The following is a 17,822-nucleotide window of genomic DNA, read 5'->3' as shown; positions in this document are numbered from 1 at the left end:
TCATGTTGAAGGAGTCCTTGAACCTTAATCTTGGCCGACTTCTCAAACTGTGCCCTGTGGAGGCTGAATGTTTCCTGCATCACAATTTGGGGGCATCTTGGTAATAGTGCTCATTGTATCAGAAGGTTTAGAGTGGTGATGGAGAAAGACAAGGAGTAACACAGAATAAAAATACGCAACTGGAGAAAGGTTAATTTTAGTGAACTGAGGAGAGATGTGGAGCTGGGAAAAGACTGGGAGGCAGAAGGGTAACAGGGACATGGGCATTTTCTGAATAGTAAATGAAAGAGAAAACAAAGGAGAAATGACAGGAGAGGGGGACTAACTGGATAGCCCTTCAACAGCGCTGCAGCAGACTTTTCCCCATAACTCCCCCATCCCTGCACTGAACAATCCTGCAATTCAGGCATCGTACTAGGCTGACCGTGTGGTGCAGTGGTATTGTCCCTATGCTGGAGGGTTACGTTCAAATGCCATCTGCTCCAGAAGTGTGTAATGACGTCTGAACAAGTTGATTATAAAATGTCTAAAAAGGCAAACATGACTAAGACAGCTGGCAACATTAAAAAGATAAAACTACATTGTGTATCTTGTTGCTAGTTTATGATTAGTTGCACTTGGCATAGTGTGGGTAGGTGAGCACATTTTTGGCTTGTGCCACACATTCAGTGGATAAACTCTGGATGTTGGATGCAAATGGGCATCAACTCCATCCAGAATCAAAATGACAGATAATACAACATGGCAATTTTTGAGAAGATTTGTAGCTCAGGTTGATGTTAAGTATGTCAGTTAGCTCGCTGAGCTGGAAGGTTTGTTTTCAGATGTTTCATCACCATGACCAGGTAACATCATCAGTGAGGGTCTCTGATGAAGCGCTGGTGGTATGTCCCACCTCTCTATTTATAGATTTCTTAAGGTGGGTGCTGTCATTTCCAGTTCTTTTTTTCAAGGGAAAGCAGATGGGATCTAATTCGATGTGTTTATTGATGGAGTTCTGGTTAGAATGCCATGCCTCTAAGAATTCTCGTGTGTATCTTTGTTTCGCCTGTCCGAGGATGTGTGTGTTGTCCCAGTCAAAGTGGTGTCCTTTTTTGTCTATGTGTATGGAAACTAGTGATAGTGGGTTGTGTCTTTTTGTGGTCAGTTGGTGTTCATGTTTCCTGGTGGCAAGTTTCCTGCTTTTTGTCTGATGTAGTGTTTTTTTACAGTTCTTGCATGGTATTTTGTAAATGATGTTAGTTTGCTGGTGGTATCTAATGGATCCTTTCAGTTCATGAATCATTGTTTAAGTGTGTTGGTAGGTTTGTAGGCTACCATAGTGCCAAGCGCTCTGAGTAGTCTGGAAGTCATTTCTGATATGTCTTTGATGTAAGGTAACGTGGCTATAGTTTTGGTTGCATTGTGTCTGCTTGTTTGAGTTTGTTTCTGAGGAATCGGCAGATTGTGTTTATTAGGAACCCGTTTTTCTTGAAACCATTGTATAGATATTTTTCTTCTGCTGTTTGTAGTTCTTGGGTGCTGCAGTGTGATGTAGCTCATTGAAATAATGTATTGGTGCAGCACCGTTTGTGGGTATTAGGATGATTGCTTCTGAAGTTAAATATTTGGTCTGTGTTTGCTGATTTTGTGTAGACACTGGTTTGAAGCTGTATGTTAACTGTACATTCAATGGAGAGCTTCAAACCAGCATCTACAGAAAAACAAACACAGACCAAGTTCTTAACTTCAGAAGCAATCATCTCAACAAAAGGAGCTGCATCAAGACATTGTTTCAATGAGCTACATCACACTGCAGCACCCAATAAGTACAAAGAGCAGAAGAAAAATATCTATCCAACGTTTTCAAGAAAAACGGGTTCCTAATAAATACAATTCGCTGATTCCTCAGAAACAAACCCAAACAAGCAGACACAACGCAACCAAAAACTATAGCCACATTACCTTACATCAAAGTCATATCAGAAATGACTTACAGACTACTCAGACAGCTTGGCAACATGGTAGCCCACAAATCTACCAACACACTTAAACAACGAGTAATGAACCGAAAGGATCCATTAGATACTACCAGCAAAACCAACAGCATTTACAATATACAATGCAAGAACTGTAAAAACACTACATCAGACAAAAAGCAGGAAACTTGCCACCAGGATGCATGAACACCAACAGGCCACCAAAAGACATGACCCACTATCACTAGTTTCCATACATACAGACAAGGAACTACACCACTTTGACTGGGACAACACACACATCCTAGGACAGGCAAAACAAAGCCACGCACGAGAATTCTTAGAGGCATGGCATTCTAACCAGAACTCCATCAATAAACACATCGATTTAGATCCCACCTACCTTCCCTTGAAAAAAAGAACTGGAAATGACATCACCCAACTGAACAAATCAAGAAATAAATAGAGAGGTGGGACATACCACCAGCACTTCACCAGAGCCTCTCATTGATGATGTTACCTAATCATGGTGACAAAACATCAGAAAACAAACCTTCCAGCTCAGCAAGCTAACATACTACTTACAGTACAACATATTCCATTATTTGCTTTGCAGTAGAATCTATATATTGAGATACACAGTATAGGTCGTTTAAACCTCTGGTGAGAATTTTCATAAAGTGATAGGTGGGTAGGGAGTTGGCAACACAAAGGAGCATGCTTCTGGAATGAAGATAGCCACCCTGTGTAAAACATATTAGAAAACGTCAAGCTTTGATGTGTGCAGTGTCCTTGCAGTGACCCCATAGACAGGTCTGCCTTGAGGGTATAGAATTCTGAAATCCATCCATCATCATGACACAGTTTTACAGTACAAAAACAAGAGAGCTCTGACAAGAAACAATCAAGAATATTAGTGTCATAATATATAGAATTAAATAATTCTGATCAGGTGTTTTTATCATTACTTCAAGTTTGAAGAAAAATCCAGAAAGTGAAAGTACAGGAATAAAATAGAGGAAATGTACCACAAAGAGTGAAAGTAGAGACAGAATGAGACATAAATGAAAAGCAAGCCAATGATGTGCATTAGTTTTCAATGGTATAGAAAATCAATTCTGTGAGTTTTTCAGAATTAATACCAAGAATTGTCATAACTGGAATAAAGGATCCTAGCTCCAACCAAAGATTAAAAATTTACCTTGCCATCAGTTCATAATGTGCCATGCCTTTTTCTCATGACCTTGATAAAAATGAATTGTTAGTTTTAGCAGACAATGTACCATATGTTACTGCAAGAACCTTTTCCATCAAAATTGATGTAGCTGTCGCATGATGTTAGCATGCTCCAGTAATTTACTGAACAACTGAGTTCTCATTTCAACGTCATGCATTAACTAATTTCTGCTCTGCTGGGTAGACAATAAGGGTCAGAAGTTATGAAGCTTGTGGGGGTGGGGTGAAGTGAGGAAAGGTCCATTTCTTACTTATCATTGTGGTTCCTCCTGCCAGGGCTGCCTTTGTTCCTTGAAAGAAATCATCCACACTAGTAGTGTTCATGTAGGGTTTCAGTAGATAGGTGTTTGCATCGATTCCTCCTGGAATAACCATCCTGCCATTTGCCTCAATGGTTTTCACACCGTTAGGGATATTTAGATTGTCCCCAATTTGTCTGAATGATAAAAGGAAAGTCACAAGTTGCACAGTACCCTTGCACAAAACATAACAAACAGGATCACTATTGACAATGGATATATGTTTTGATTTAAAGAAAAATATAATTGATATGTTCTGGCAAAATTGTATTCCTATGAAACTCATTGGCCAAACATTTTAACAGCCTATCGTATAATGTAACACTGGGGATGCAGCACTAAGGGATATGGATATCATGAACACAGACTTCATCAACTCTGGAGAATGCTGAAACAGCAGATAAAAGTGAGAAGGATGGTTAGTTTACCAGGTTAAGTCCAGCAAAGTCTAGAATGCAAAATGAATTGGAGCAACATTGGGAACCAAGAGATGGCAAAGTTCTGAATCAGAATCTGGTCAGAATTCACGCCCCTCATGATTCTATAAAACTCTTTAAGGTCATCCCTTAGCCTCCGACGCTCTAAGGAAAACTGCCCCAGCCTATTCAGCCTCTTCCCATAGCACAAAACTCCACCCCAGCAACATCTTCATAAATCTCTTTTGCACTCTTTCAAGTTTAACATCTTTCCTACAGCAGAGGGACAAGAATTGAATGCAATTCTGAAAAGTGGTCTAAGCAATATCCTGTACAGCCAAAACATGAAATCCCAACTCCTCTACTCAATGTGTTTACTGGTAAAGGCAAGGGTATCAACACCTTCTTCAATACCCTGTCTACCTGTGACTCCACGTTCAAGGAACTATGAGCCTGCATCACAAGGTCTCTTTGTTCGGCAACCACCCCCTCCCCCACCAAGACCTACCATTAAGTGTAGAGAGAGTATCTGGAGGTTGGTTAGATGGAAGGTGAGGATTGGGGGGGGGGGGGGTTTGTCCTTGTTGTAGTTGGACAGTTGGGGTTCAAGGACGGAGGTGTGGGAAGTGGATGAGATACGCTAGAGGGCATCATTGACCAAATGGAAGGGGAAATTACGGTCTGGAACAGAATGGCACATGTTGGCTCATACAAAATGCCAGATGAACATATAGAGGCAGCCTACCTGAGAATTAATACACAAGATAGTTGAGGGGAGATAAACAAGACCAACATTCTGTTCCTGCCTTTAATTAAAAAAGAAAACAATAACATTTTGAACGGACCTACTCCAAGGCCATGAATACAGTATTCCTGACAGTTTTAGGAAAGAGCATTCGCTACCATTTGCAGGCTGACAGACAAACAACCAATCCTGACCTTCATTAAAGAAAGAATAATTGTCCCAGTGAATGAATAAACAACAGCTTCAGGATACAACCCAGTTAACCCCCTAAGTAGCTATCAGAGTAACAGACCGGGGTTCGTTTCAAGTAACTCAAAACATATGGTGTGTTCAGTGGCAGATTTGGTCTTCTTGGGAGCAGATGTGGCAGAGGCGGAGGAATTGTGAGTTAGGAATAGTATTTTTACAGGAGGCAGGGTGGAAGGAGTTGTAGTCCAGGTAGCTGGGAGAGTCAATGGGTTTGTAGAAGATATCCATGTTGAGTTGGTCACCGTTGATGGAGATGGAGAGGTCCAGGAAGGGGAGAAGGTGGCTGAGGTAGTCCAAGTGAACCTATGGTTGGGGATTTTAAGTTCATAATTCCTCCTTGAAGGGCTTAGGCCCAAAACATTGATTCTCCTGCTCTTTGGATGTTGCCTGACCTGCTGTCCTTTTCCAGCACCACACTCAACCCCTACCGTTAAGTACATACATCCTGCCCTGATTTGCCCTACCAAAATACAGCACCTTATATTTATTTCAATTAAGCTCCATCTGCTTTTCTTAGATGTAGTTGGGCATTCTATTCTAAGAAATTTCCAGATATTGTCTGATATTCTTAGATATTTATGATCAACTATAAATGACACCAAACTAAATTTTATTGGATTTAGAATAGCATCTTTTGATTTTAGCGTAGCTATATATTTATCCACTCTGGGTGTACTGCTTGTTAATTTCTGTTAACTAAGTTGCAAAATTAATAAATCATCTCATTCAAAGGCCCTCGTCTGTTAGAATTGAAACAAACCTAAATATCTCCTACACTTTCTTAATTGGGGAAATTTATTATCTGAAGAAAAAAAATCTTGAACCCCTAAAATATCCAGGGCAATTATAGCACGGCAAAGGCTCATTCAAATGAAGTAGGCTTTTTGTTAACATCCCACAGCTGTGTGAGAAGTTATGTAAATGTTAAAAACCCAAAACTTTAAGCATTTGTAAAATTTCCTAGCTTGAATTCAGCAGAGAGAAGTTATCAGGGAAATGCACCTGATCTCAGATAGCTCTAAACAAAAAGTTAAAAGCTCTAAATTACTTCAAAGCTGCACCATTTTTTGAGCTAAAACACATTAAAGATATGGGAGAGGAGTGACAGAGAAGGAAAGGAAAGGTAGCAGGCCCTGCACTCAGGCTCCCACCAGCTTGAAGGATGCCCTGCGTCATGTGCTCAAAGATAATCGGCCTGTTTTATGACATGAATACACAGCCCTGAATAGACATCATCCTTGAATTGAAGGACAGTCTCGATTATTACCTTAACAGAAGGTAACCTGGTTCTTTTGGTAAATGACCTTCAAACTTTAGATGCAAGTTTAGGTTTAGGTTTTCATTGCAGCCCTAGTCCTGTATTCTATTTCCTATCCATTGGTAATATCTACAAATCATACATCTTCCGAATTAGCAGTTAGATATATATTTCTTGACAAAGTATTTTGAGCAACAGAGGGGCATGGTCTTGTATGAGTTTTACCTTATGATTCCATCTTCTAGATAAATATCGGCATAGTAAGACCGGTCATCGTTGATGATCCTCCCACCTTTGATGAGAATTTGATCACCCTATAAAAGACACAAAATTGACCAAGCTCATGTGTACACGACCAAAAAGAAGGATTTTTCCCAAATAAATAGATTAAAGTCAAAGCACCAAGAAGCTTTGGCTCAAAATTCAATTATAGAGAGTACAGAGGACAGCAATTATACACAGTATGGGAAGGTTTGTTAATGGGCAGTTGGAGGTTATTTGCAGAAAGAAGTATATTTCAGACCAAACTGTCTCTAGGCTATGGAGTGTGCTATGGTAATGTATAATCCACCAGCCAATCCTTGCTCAGTTCTGGTTCATTCAAGAAAAAGACATGCTTTGGCGAGATACCCTAACCCTTACAGAAGAAAAGGGATAAACGAATTGGATAAAAAGCACTGGTACATAAACTGATACAAATTCCTGTAAAAGTTCAAATCCTTTCAGCAGATGGGGCCAACCATGGAAAGGCAGAATACTGCAAGTGTTACAAATCTGAACAATAAGATAAAATAGTGCAAGTATACAGTGGGTCAGGTAGCATTTGTGGAGAGTTTCTGGTCAATGACCTTTTATAACCTACGATTCATCAGCAAAAGTCTCTTATTTTATGCAATGCTGGAAATAAGGGTCTATTTTCTTACTTGGTTATTTTCTCAGCTGGTGAAGACTGCAATGGTTATTAACATATCAACTCATTCAGTTCATGAAGAGGATTTTATTATATACTGCTTAGCATAAATATGTTAGTGAGCTCATTCCTCATGTTATCACATATTAGCGCATATTGTAAAAAAAACCTGTTCTTTTTCGAGACTAGCAGGTTATACAAATAAAACATACTGAGAGGTATTTACTGACAATTTAATATGTTTTGGAATTGTCCTAACCATATACAATAAATTGATGAGTTTTCAAGAGAAAAATCTTGAAAAATCTTCTGTGGTAGCAGAGCATTTTGGAAACCATCCATAATATTGCCAAGATGAGCTGACATTAATAGTCTTTCTGATTATCTGGAAGACCATATTGTGTAGCTAGAAATAACAGCAAGAGCCCATCTTATCTAAATAGCTGCCAACCATGAAGAAGACATGTGGTTATAGCATGCTCATCTCTATTTCTGAAAAAAAAATCAACGTTAAGATGTGAAATCACTTTCTAAATCTGATTATTACCGTGACAAATCAATATATAATGGTGCCTTAATATTTTCCTTAAAGATTGCTTTCAGGCACTTATCAACTGAAAGTAAGTTCCCAATATTTAATTAGGCTCGAGTATGATATATCATTGTGAGCAGGAGAAAGGAAAGAATCATTTTAGATGTATTTTTCATGACCATCAGTTATCTCAGTGTTTCACAGCCAGTGTAATACTTCTGAAGAGTAGTCACTGTTGTAAAGGAGGGAACCATGCAATTATTTGCACACAGCAAGCTTCCACAAACAGCAACTTCATACTCATCAGATAATCTGTTTTTGTTACATCGATTGAGGGAATAAAATATTGGCCAAGACACTGGAGATAACTCCCCTATATTTCTTCAAAACAGGATAAGAGGGCTGAGACAGCCTTAGTTTAACATCTCGTCCAAAAAACAAAACTTCCAACAGTACAGCAACTAGAATTTTAACTCAATGCCACCTAGTCAAAGATTTTATGCTGGATATGTGTGGTATTGTTTAAACTAGTCTGAATGAGGAATGTTTATGAAACTTAAATGATGAATAAGTGGAAATAAATTTGATTTAAAAATACCATATGTGTTAACAATTCTCAAGTGTTGGCATAATGTTGGAACAGAAACTAAAACTAGAAGATTAAAGAGGAAAGTTGGAAGTAGCTGAAGAGTTTGAGTATCTGAGGATTTGGGAAATGGTTATATATGTCAGTAAGAAATGAAAAACGCATTTGTGGGGTATGCATGGATTTGTCAGAGCTTGCTGGCTTATGAGAGCATTGTGAGGGAGATCTGTTCATCTGTTAATGGTGTACAGTGTGTGCTGGTGGTGGCAGTGCTGACAAAGAGTGAGGGGCAATAAAATGCGTATTGAGAAGCATGAATATTGTAGCTGATGGTAATCCAGGGATATAGAGAGAATTAATTTGGCAATGGTAGAAGGCCTGAGATCTGGTAATATAAAGCAGTGAGGGTACCTCTAAATACTGAAGGGGAGGGAACTGGAGGGAATTAACTTTACAGCCTTCCCTTTATTGTCTCAATTACCTCTTCTAATGTAGGCTCTTCTTTGTTTAGATTATTTAGCATGCTTTGGTTGGGGTTGGGAGGAGGGTTGCTTAACTCCATTATTTGGATGTTCAACATGACGTCAATAGCTTGATGGGGTCCATGATCTGCTGAGGCCCTACGTAGGCCTTACCTTCTCATCCTACCCATAGACCCCCATAGTAAAATCAGCTGTGTTATGGTGGCTCTCAAATAGTCTGGATGATGCCTGAAGGGGACCAGTGAAATTAAAGAGTGGTAAAATGGGATGATGCACTTCATCACATGACTCTCATCAGTAACAGTGAACTAGAATGAGCATGTGAAGAGAGAGATCATGGACATTTTCCTAGAGTATTTAGTAATCAACAATATAAAGATGTAAACAAAGGAGTGTTGCAGCATAAGGAGTTGAATAACTTTACTTAACGTTAAGAATCAAGCAGCCTCAGGGGAGCGTACATGCAGAACGCCCTGCTGAAGATATTCCAGTTCTGTTTCTCAATATACTGATATCAATATTGGCTTAAAGTACAATATAACAGAAGGTAGCAGCTAGGGAAAATGAACAGAGGCAGGATCTGAATTTACCTCTGAACCCATGGGATACAGCTGAAAACATACAACTCCGAAGGCAGAGCAAGACATCAGAAGACTTCAAAACTGCAGCTGAGTGAAAAGCAGGAAGACCACAAAGACAGGCCAATACATTAAGGAAAAAAAGGACTCTGACAGTAAAGAAAAGACCTCAGAAAACTTTGATTACAGAACTACACAGCAGCAACACATCTGATGGCTGGAAAAAGAACCTTGGAAGACTTTGAAGCCTCACCATTAATAGCAACCTTCTAAAGAGGAACATCATAGGATTGGATTCAAAGCAAAATATTGAATGTGCTGGAAATCTGAAATAAAAACAGAAAGTGTGGAGAAATTCAGCAGGTTAGGCAGCATCTGTGGAGAGAGAAACAGAGATAATGTTTTGAGGCTGATATGGCCCTTCTTTAGAATTGAAGGATTGGGTGAGGATGTTGTTTCAATGGGATTGGAATATATTAAACAGTAAGGTCAAACCCAAGTACTCAATCAAGAATGATCGTCTGTAAGGATGATAGTTTCAGTACAGACCTTGCCATAATATCTACCATTCGATAATATGGAAGGTCCCATAGCAAGGCCAGAAGTGGAAGCTCTGGAATCATCATAGAACATAGAACATTATAGCGCAGTACAGGCCCTTTGGCCCTTAGTTTTGCGCTGACATGTGAAACAGTTTCAACATGATAGAATGGTCCAGGCTTATTAACAAAGGAGCATTGCCATCAAACCAAGTTTTTATATGCTACAGGTCCAATTGCTGATGATGTTCTGCTAAGAGAAGGGAAGAAAATACAATGATGTATTGCTTAAAGTATTTGATATTTTGAGCTCCAAAAGAAATATAGTAATAGAAAAGGTGAGATTAAAACAGCAATGTCAGCACTTGAGAGGACATTTGCATTTATATCATCTATAAGGATATTGCAAATATGGATCTTTGAATGAATTAGAAACTGTCTAGTCGTCAACGTTAGACATGAGAAGCTGTCAGATTTTCTTAAATCCAAGGAGAACAGGCAATGTAATTCACTAAAACTGGAACAAAGCAGGTACAAACTCAGTCAGCACTGAGAACAAACCTGAGAGATTCTTCTGACATGGTCAGCATGTATAGATCCCAAGATAGTGTCATTATCCTTCAAAAAGGCAGCCAAAATGTCAAGAGCAGAAATCAACATCATCAATCATATTGGATTGATCAAGATGTGAATCCATAATGAATGTTCAGCAGCAGGGAATTTTTTTATACCCTCAAATCGACAAAAAGGTCATGCAAAAGGAAAATTTCCAGAGATTTAGAAATCAGGCAACTAGGAAAATGTTCAAAAATGACAAAAACAGAACAAAACGTGAACACAACATTCCTAGATGGAGTCAAAGAGAGTTCAAACAGACTGTAGTTCATCACTTGAAGGTACACAGCACTGAAACAGAATGTACACTCAACACAAGAGCAGCTATTTCAATACTGGCAGAAAGCTTGCCATGGTTGAAATCTGGGAGAGTCAGGTCAGTAAACATAAAACTCCAAGATCTAGGAAACACAGATCTTTAACCAAGTTCACCGAGTCAGCACCAGAGATTTTCCAAAAGGACAATGACTTGAACCCTGGAAGCAAAATAGGTGATATGTTAAAAGCACTACGGATTACAGGCCTTACACTATATGAGAAATGCCAATACTCTCAACTGACAATGACATTTCTAGGGCACATTATGCAAGGAAAAGGCTTCACAGTAGTTCCTAGGAAGACTAGAGCCATTAGTAAAGTTTTGACATTTATGTGCAAAAATGAAAGTTTATCCCCAACTGAATCAATCCTATTCAACCCATAAGAAACTATTTGAAAAAAGGTCAGCAATTATATATTGGAGCCAGGAACAGATTGCAGCTGTTGTAAAGATTAAAGCGATGTTACTTTCTACTGATGTTTTCACACATTATAGTCCACGTTTATTTACTATAATAGTCATGAACATATTGTCTGCTGGTCTAGGACTAGTCATTATGCAAGCGCAAACCGAAGGAACATTGAAAACTATTGACAGCTTTGAAGACTGAACAATATGCAGTCATTGAAAAGGAAGTGGTAGCAGTTACATGAGGATGTGAAAGGCTTGTAGATTATCCAATGGGACTGAACTTCCAAGATGAGTTGGACTAGAAACTTTTGGTAATGTGACTGAGATCAAAAGAAGCCTCAAGAATGCTTCTACACATTCACATTCAGCCTTTAGACTGATGAGATATGATTATGTTATATAATCAATGTTCCAGACAAGGTGCACATAATAGCAGATACACTCTGAAACTTTATAGTGGATTGAGCAAAAAAGGAGTTTATCTTTTTATTTTATCAGAAGTAGAGTCTTATTTTACAGCAACTAACTCTTTAACTGAGGATCAAATTCAGAGGAATTCATGCAACTCAGATATATAATGAGGAGTGCACAGAGATCAGATGACTTGGACTGCAAGGGTGGTCAAAATATAATCTAGCACTTCAAGTGCTGAAACATTATCAGAGCAGAAACAACGTTTGACAATCATGGGAGATTGATTGGTGTATGAACAAGGAATGACTACACCAAAGTCTACGCAAATTCCTAACCCTACACAAATTCCACAGAGACATCTTGATATCACAAAATGCACAATGATTAGTGTAGTGACCAGACATTTCAAAACACATATGGGATTACATTTTGTCATGCCAAACTGATGCCATACACAGTCAAGAGTCTACAGAGCTCATGATTTCACCAAAGCTTCCAGAAAGGCAACAGAAAAAGTGAGCAACAATTTTTTTCAGTTTTAGAGGTAAAATGTACTTATTCCTCAAATAAAAAAAAATGCTGAAGATCTGAAATAAAAATAGGAAGTGCTGGAGAAATTCAGCTTATTGGTAGCATCCATGTCAAGACAAACATGGCTAATGTTTTGAGTCCAGAGCAGTGAAAAGTCATTTTGAACTATCCTTGTTTCCCACTCCAAATATGCTGCCAGACCAGCTGAGTCTTTCCAGCACTTACTATTTTTATTTATTTTAAATAAATTCAGCCAATGTCCTGCATTTCATCATCAACTTTTTCAAATTTTATATAATCACTGGATCGTCCACCTTTCAGTAGCAAGTGCTTAATTAATTGGGCTTTGCACAAAATATGCAAATCCACCAAGAGAAAATGGTGAAACATGTGAGGGTTTTCCGCATTCATATGGCAAAGGACTTAAACAATCCTTCGAGAATTTGCCTGAGTGACTACTTCAAAAGAAACTGCAACAAAGGAAGACTACATATGGCCCCTGAATCCAACAACCCAGTCTTATTAGCAGCTTATCTTCTTATTTGCTGATATAATTTATTTATATTGTCTGAAGTTTTGGAATGTTAACCAGATAAATTGAATCCAGAACACATGCTTCCACCAGCAATTCTAGTCTTAATGGAATTTGAGTGTAATATTTACCAATCTTATGCTCACAGCTGCAATCAAAGGGAATTCAGAGTACAGGGACTGCTGCAGAGCAATACAACCCCTTCTCTGTTTGAATGTGTCTCCTGTTGGGGATTCAGAACTGATGGAATTGGTCTTCTACAGCCTATGGTCTCCAAAGTAAAAACAGTGGATTCAACTTAATAGCATTTCATAAATAAGTAATTTTTAAAGAATTTATGAATGAGACTATCAATATATTGAAGAGTAGGAGAAACCCCATCTTGGAATGTAATTACTGTTGCCCATCTTCAGTGTGGAAATAGCCTCCGTTGTAGCCTGTGAAGATTTTACAACCCAAGCTGTTGCCGTAATGGAAATACTTGTTGTGACAGTAAAGGTACAGTGTCAGGATTCCAAGTCAGGATGGTGCATAGCTGGTCAGGGAACTTGTGGGTGGTTGTGATCCCATGTATCTGCTGCCCTTGTCCTTTTAGGTGGTAGAGGTTTGGAAGAGAATGTCTCAGGAGGCTTGGTGAGCTGTTGCATTGTATCTTGTACACGCTGCCACTGTGCATTTAATTGTGAATTTATCTGCATTGTATTTTGTTCATGGCTTGTTAATTTCTAAAAAAATTTATACTGGCAGTTAATACATTTTTGTAGAAGTTATGGAGTGTTTTCAGCATATTAATAAATATATTTGTAGGAAGATCTTAAAGGACAGGAGAAATCTTTAGAGCTGGTGAAGCATGTAAGCATCTGAAGGTATGGCCACTGATAGAGAGGAGAATGAAGCAAGGGATGTGCAAGTAACTGCGGTCAGAGGAATGAAGAATTAAGGGAGATGGATTATGGTGCTGAACAAGGAATCTGAAGGGTAAGAATTTTAACTCCAGTTGCTAGAGCAACTGTTATCATATTAAATGATGGAGAAGGCTCGATGGGCTGAATGGCCTACCCTTGTTTCTACATTCCTGCACAGTTCCACTTGGTGTTCTCATACTGTCACTCCAGCTTATTACAGCTGCTCAGAAAGGTGGCTAGTGGGATGACAGTCAGAAACAAAATAAAAACTGCAGACGTTGGAATCCAAGGTAGACAGGCAGGAGGCTGGAGGAACACAGCGGGTCAGGCAGCATCAGGAGGTGGAGAAGTCAACGTTGTGGGTGTAGTTCTTGTTCAGGAATGGAGGGGGGGATAAGGATGCTGCAAATGAAGGGGGTGGGTGGTGCAGTGCAGGGTGGTGAGGTGGGGATAGGTGGACACAAGTACAGGATACGACCTAGTTGGTCAATGGGAAGAATGAATCCTGTTGGTAGCTGGAAGGAAGGGTTGATCAGAGAAATGAAAGGGAGGGGGAGGCGCTGGGAAGGGATCCCCTGACTCCCAGCTCCTCCCCCTCCCTTCCATTTCTCTGATCGAGCTACAAGCTGTGAACCTTCCTTCCAGTTACCAATCAGATTCATTCCTCCCATCGACCAATCAGGTCGCACCCTCTACCTGTGTTCACCTATCTTTACATCACCACCCCGCCATCTCGCACCACCCCCCCTCCCCCAGCCTCCCTTTATACGCAGCTCTGCTCACACCCACCCCCAGTGCTGAAGAAATGTTACACCCAAAGTGTTGACTTCTCCAACTCTTGATGCTGTTGACTTGCTGTGTTCTTTCAGCCTCCTGTCTGTCTAAGCGGGAATGTTGGGAATGTTTTCCCCTTTGTATGTGGAAGTCTCTATATTGTGTTCATGTGAAAAGGTTTCATTTTTGACCTCTATATAAAGCAGAAGATGGTTCAGGAGATCACAAAGGTATGTGGAATGAGCCAGATGGGCCATATAATAGCAGCACCAAGAGTTCCTTGCTCCTGATGGCTCAGTTCTTACCCACAATGGATCAGGAGTATAATTTTCCAATGCTCAGTTTTTATTGGATCTTGACTATTCATTCTTTCCACTTATAGTGCACACCATGATCCCTCAGAACCAAATCTGCTGCCCCTTTGGGTAATATGACATGACAGTGAAAGGACAAGAGATTAGTCAAACAATATGGCCTAACCCTTGCCTCAGTTTACCTTGGCTCCCAAAGCCAGTTTGAGCTAATCGCAGATGCTGAACAGTCAACGTACCACCAGTGGATCAGAGTAGAAAATAGTAATGTTGTCCATGTACAAGGTGACTCTGAGCTGAATGCTTCCACTAACTGGGATAATCCTCCCTTTTGTAATTGCATCCTTCCTGATGGAACTCAGCAAAAAATTATCCGCAGTGCATGAGCAATACAAGGGAGGGCAGTCCTGTCTGACTCTAGATTTGATCAGACAGCTTTCTGTGTTATCAGGGATGGGACTAGACACATTGCCATGTGACATTCTGAGCAGTTGGAACGTGTCATACTACCTGACCCTAGTGAAGACCTTTATATAGAAAAGCACCTTTGACCACATGTCTATTAGGAAGTCTATTAGTGCATAACATCATCCAAAAGAAATAGTAGATCCATTCAATTGTCAACATCAGTTGTTAGAATGCCTTATTACCAAAATGTACAAACAAGCACCATGACGTATCTTAGCTGGTATTGAGAAGGACCATTCTATCAGATGCTTCCTACATACGCAAAGTCTCACCCCTTCTGAACATTTCCCTTGAAGTGATTCTAGAGGGAAAGAGATTGTTGTCCCCCACCTTGTGGAATGTGGCTTCGGAGAGAAGGTCTGGAATGGATTTTGTTCAGCTTCATCCCTGGTAGCTCCATGATGCAGGACTCTACGTATATGGGGTGCGTACTGAGACAAACAATCACTGTGCCTAGATAGACCATCACCTTAGTAAAAGAAGCTCTATAACCTGGCTGAGGTGTGCTAGTTTTCTTGTGCAAGGAGTTGGTCCTCAACTGAATGTGGCAGGCTGGCACATTCCAAGGTCGAGGGCCTCCATGCTGAGAGATGCTTTAAAGCTTGGGACAACCACCACAGAGACTCATTGGGGAAAAAGGTTCCATTTAAATGCATTCAGTCATCATACATTTGGTGCTGTAAATTGTAATAATCCGTAGGCTGCTGTCACAAAGCTGGTCCTTTTTTTTCTCAAAGCTGTTCTTTTTCTCAAGGGTATTGTGTCCTTGATGTTTTTCAGTGGCATCATAAAACTCTCCTGGCTCTGATTAGACGGATTTAGTAAAGAGATTAAAGGGTATTGAGAGGCCTTTTTGTTAATATGTAAACAGATGAGACTTCAGGCCAAAGTGGTCATGTTTTAGAAGTGACCTGTATAACGAAAGGGGAGTGGTCAGCTCTCTAACTGGACAGTTCAGTCCAGAACTAGTTAGGAGTGCCGCTGTGTAGAAATAGGTGGTCTCGCTCCTTCTGTCCTTCTAACTTCAACCAGTAAGCACTTGTTCCATTTTTACTGTTTTTTTAAGGGGGTTTGCTTATTGGGACTGTTGTGTATATTTGGAACAGCATAATTAAGTTTAGTTTGGATAGACTGAGTTCTGTAGAGGTTCTTGATTCTGTTCTTTGTGCTTCATTGTGTAATTTTGTGAATAAATTTTAGTCTGTTTTAAAACCTAGTAGACAACCTAGCTAACTTACTCCCGGTAATTTTCACTGTACACTTGCTGAAACAAATTGCAAAGTTATGGTCTGGACTGCCTGCTTAAGAATGTTTTGAATGGTCTGGCCTAGTCCATAACAGATTGGGGGCTCTTTGTGGGATTTTAAACAGCAAGTGGTAGGTGCTAGTGTCTTTATTTCAGGTGTTGGCTTGGTTGGGTAGACAAAGCTTGCGACAGGAATGAGTTTTTCATTCACCAAAAGTTTTCTGGAAGTGGAGTTGGTGAAATTGGAAGTTTTGCAAAAAGTGAATAAGACCAAGCTGCAGGAATTAGCAGAGAAGCTGGAACTGGAACTGCCTGCTTCCAAGAGGAAAGGAGAGATAATTACATCAGTAGCTCAGTATTTAAACTTGCCGGAGAAACCATTAGAATCTATAGAGATGGCAAGAATTCAATTGCAAATGAAGCAGTTTGAGTTAGAGGTGAGAGAAAAGGAAAGGGCAGCAGAAATGAAACCGTTTGAGTTACGATTAAAAGTAGAAGAGAGGAACAAAGAGAGAAGCAGAACAGAGAGAAAAAGAGAGAGCAGCAGAACAGAGAGGAAAAGAGAGAGCAGCAGAACAGAGAGGAAAAGAGAGATCATTTGAACTTCAGAAACTGACACTTAAAAAGGAAAGTCAGCTTAAAAGGCTGAAGGTAACCTCAGCGAGGAAGCAGTGTGAACTCATGTGGAAGAGCAGAGTGTTGAAACAGCAAGGTTAGCAGCTAAAGCGACTGATGATTATGAGCTGGTCCAGAAAACTTGATTTGGCTTCCAGGATCAATTTCAGTCCCTGAGGAATAGAATTTGGGGTAAAAGAGAAATCCTCATGTGGAAAGGGAAAGGTAGATCTCAGTGAAGATCATAAGGATAACTCACCACAGGGCAAAAAAGAAACGCTGGAGGGGGACAAAGAAGTTAAAAAACTCCGGTGTTTTCATTGTAATAAAGTGGGCCACATGAAATCACAGTGTTGGTGGGCTAGGAGAAAGCCAGATGTAGGAAAACCAGACGAGCCTGCATGTTTTGTTGGACTAGTAACAAAAAGCACAAGGGAAGTTAGACAACTGCCTCAGAGTGTACAAGATGATCAGAGGTTGATTAAGGAGAAATTACCAGATCTGCTTAAAAAATATACATGCAAGGGTAAAGTTTATTGACATTGGCCAGGAGTAGCAGGTAAAGAGGTTACAATATTAAGGGATACAGGATCCTCTCAGTCTGTAATGCTGAAGGATGAGGAGGTATGCACTTCTCAGGGACTATTGCCAGAAAAGAGAAGAGTGGAGAATTTGTGGTAGCGTATTGGACAAATTCTCAGCTCCAAGAATACAATTTGTCCTTGCAAATGATATAGCTGATTCACCAGTAGGTGTGTTGCCTACTCTAGTTGAAAAGCCAGTGGAGATGCAGGCAACTGAAGAAATGAAGGATGTTTATCCAGGAAATTTCCCCAGATTGTGTAATCACATGATCACAGAGTCACAAGTTAAACCAGGAGAGATCAAAAGGC

At 39.9% G+C, this 17,822-nt stretch overlaps 1 protein-coding gene across 1 annotated transcript in view; it reads right to left on the bottom strand.

Annotated features, from left to right (window-relative positions):
- Positions 1 to 17,822, bottom strand: part of LOC132833460 (dihydropyrimidinase-related protein 1-like) — a 57,371-nt gene that overhangs the window by 26,940 nt on the left and 12,609 nt on the right. Inside the window, exons 2-3 of the mRNA XM_060851773.1 lie at positions 6,387 to 6,475; positions 3,446 to 3,630 (exon numbers count right to left, since the gene is read on the bottom strand). Coding sequence (XP_060707756.1) covers positions 3,446 to 3,630; positions 6,387 to 6,475 — 274 coding nt within the window. The remainder of the gene's footprint in view (positions 1 to 3,445; positions 3,631 to 6,386; positions 6,476 to 17,822) is intronic.

The sequence above is a fragment of the Hemiscyllium ocellatum genome, chromosome 36 (assembly GCF_020745735.1).
Source record: "Hemiscyllium ocellatum isolate sHemOce1 chromosome 36, sHemOce1.pat.X.cur, whole genome shotgun sequence".
Lineage (NCBI taxonomy): Eukaryota > Metazoa > Chordata > Chondrichthyes > Orectolobiformes > Hemiscylliidae > Hemiscyllium > Hemiscyllium ocellatum.
This window is presented reverse-complemented; position numbering and strand designations above follow the sequence as displayed.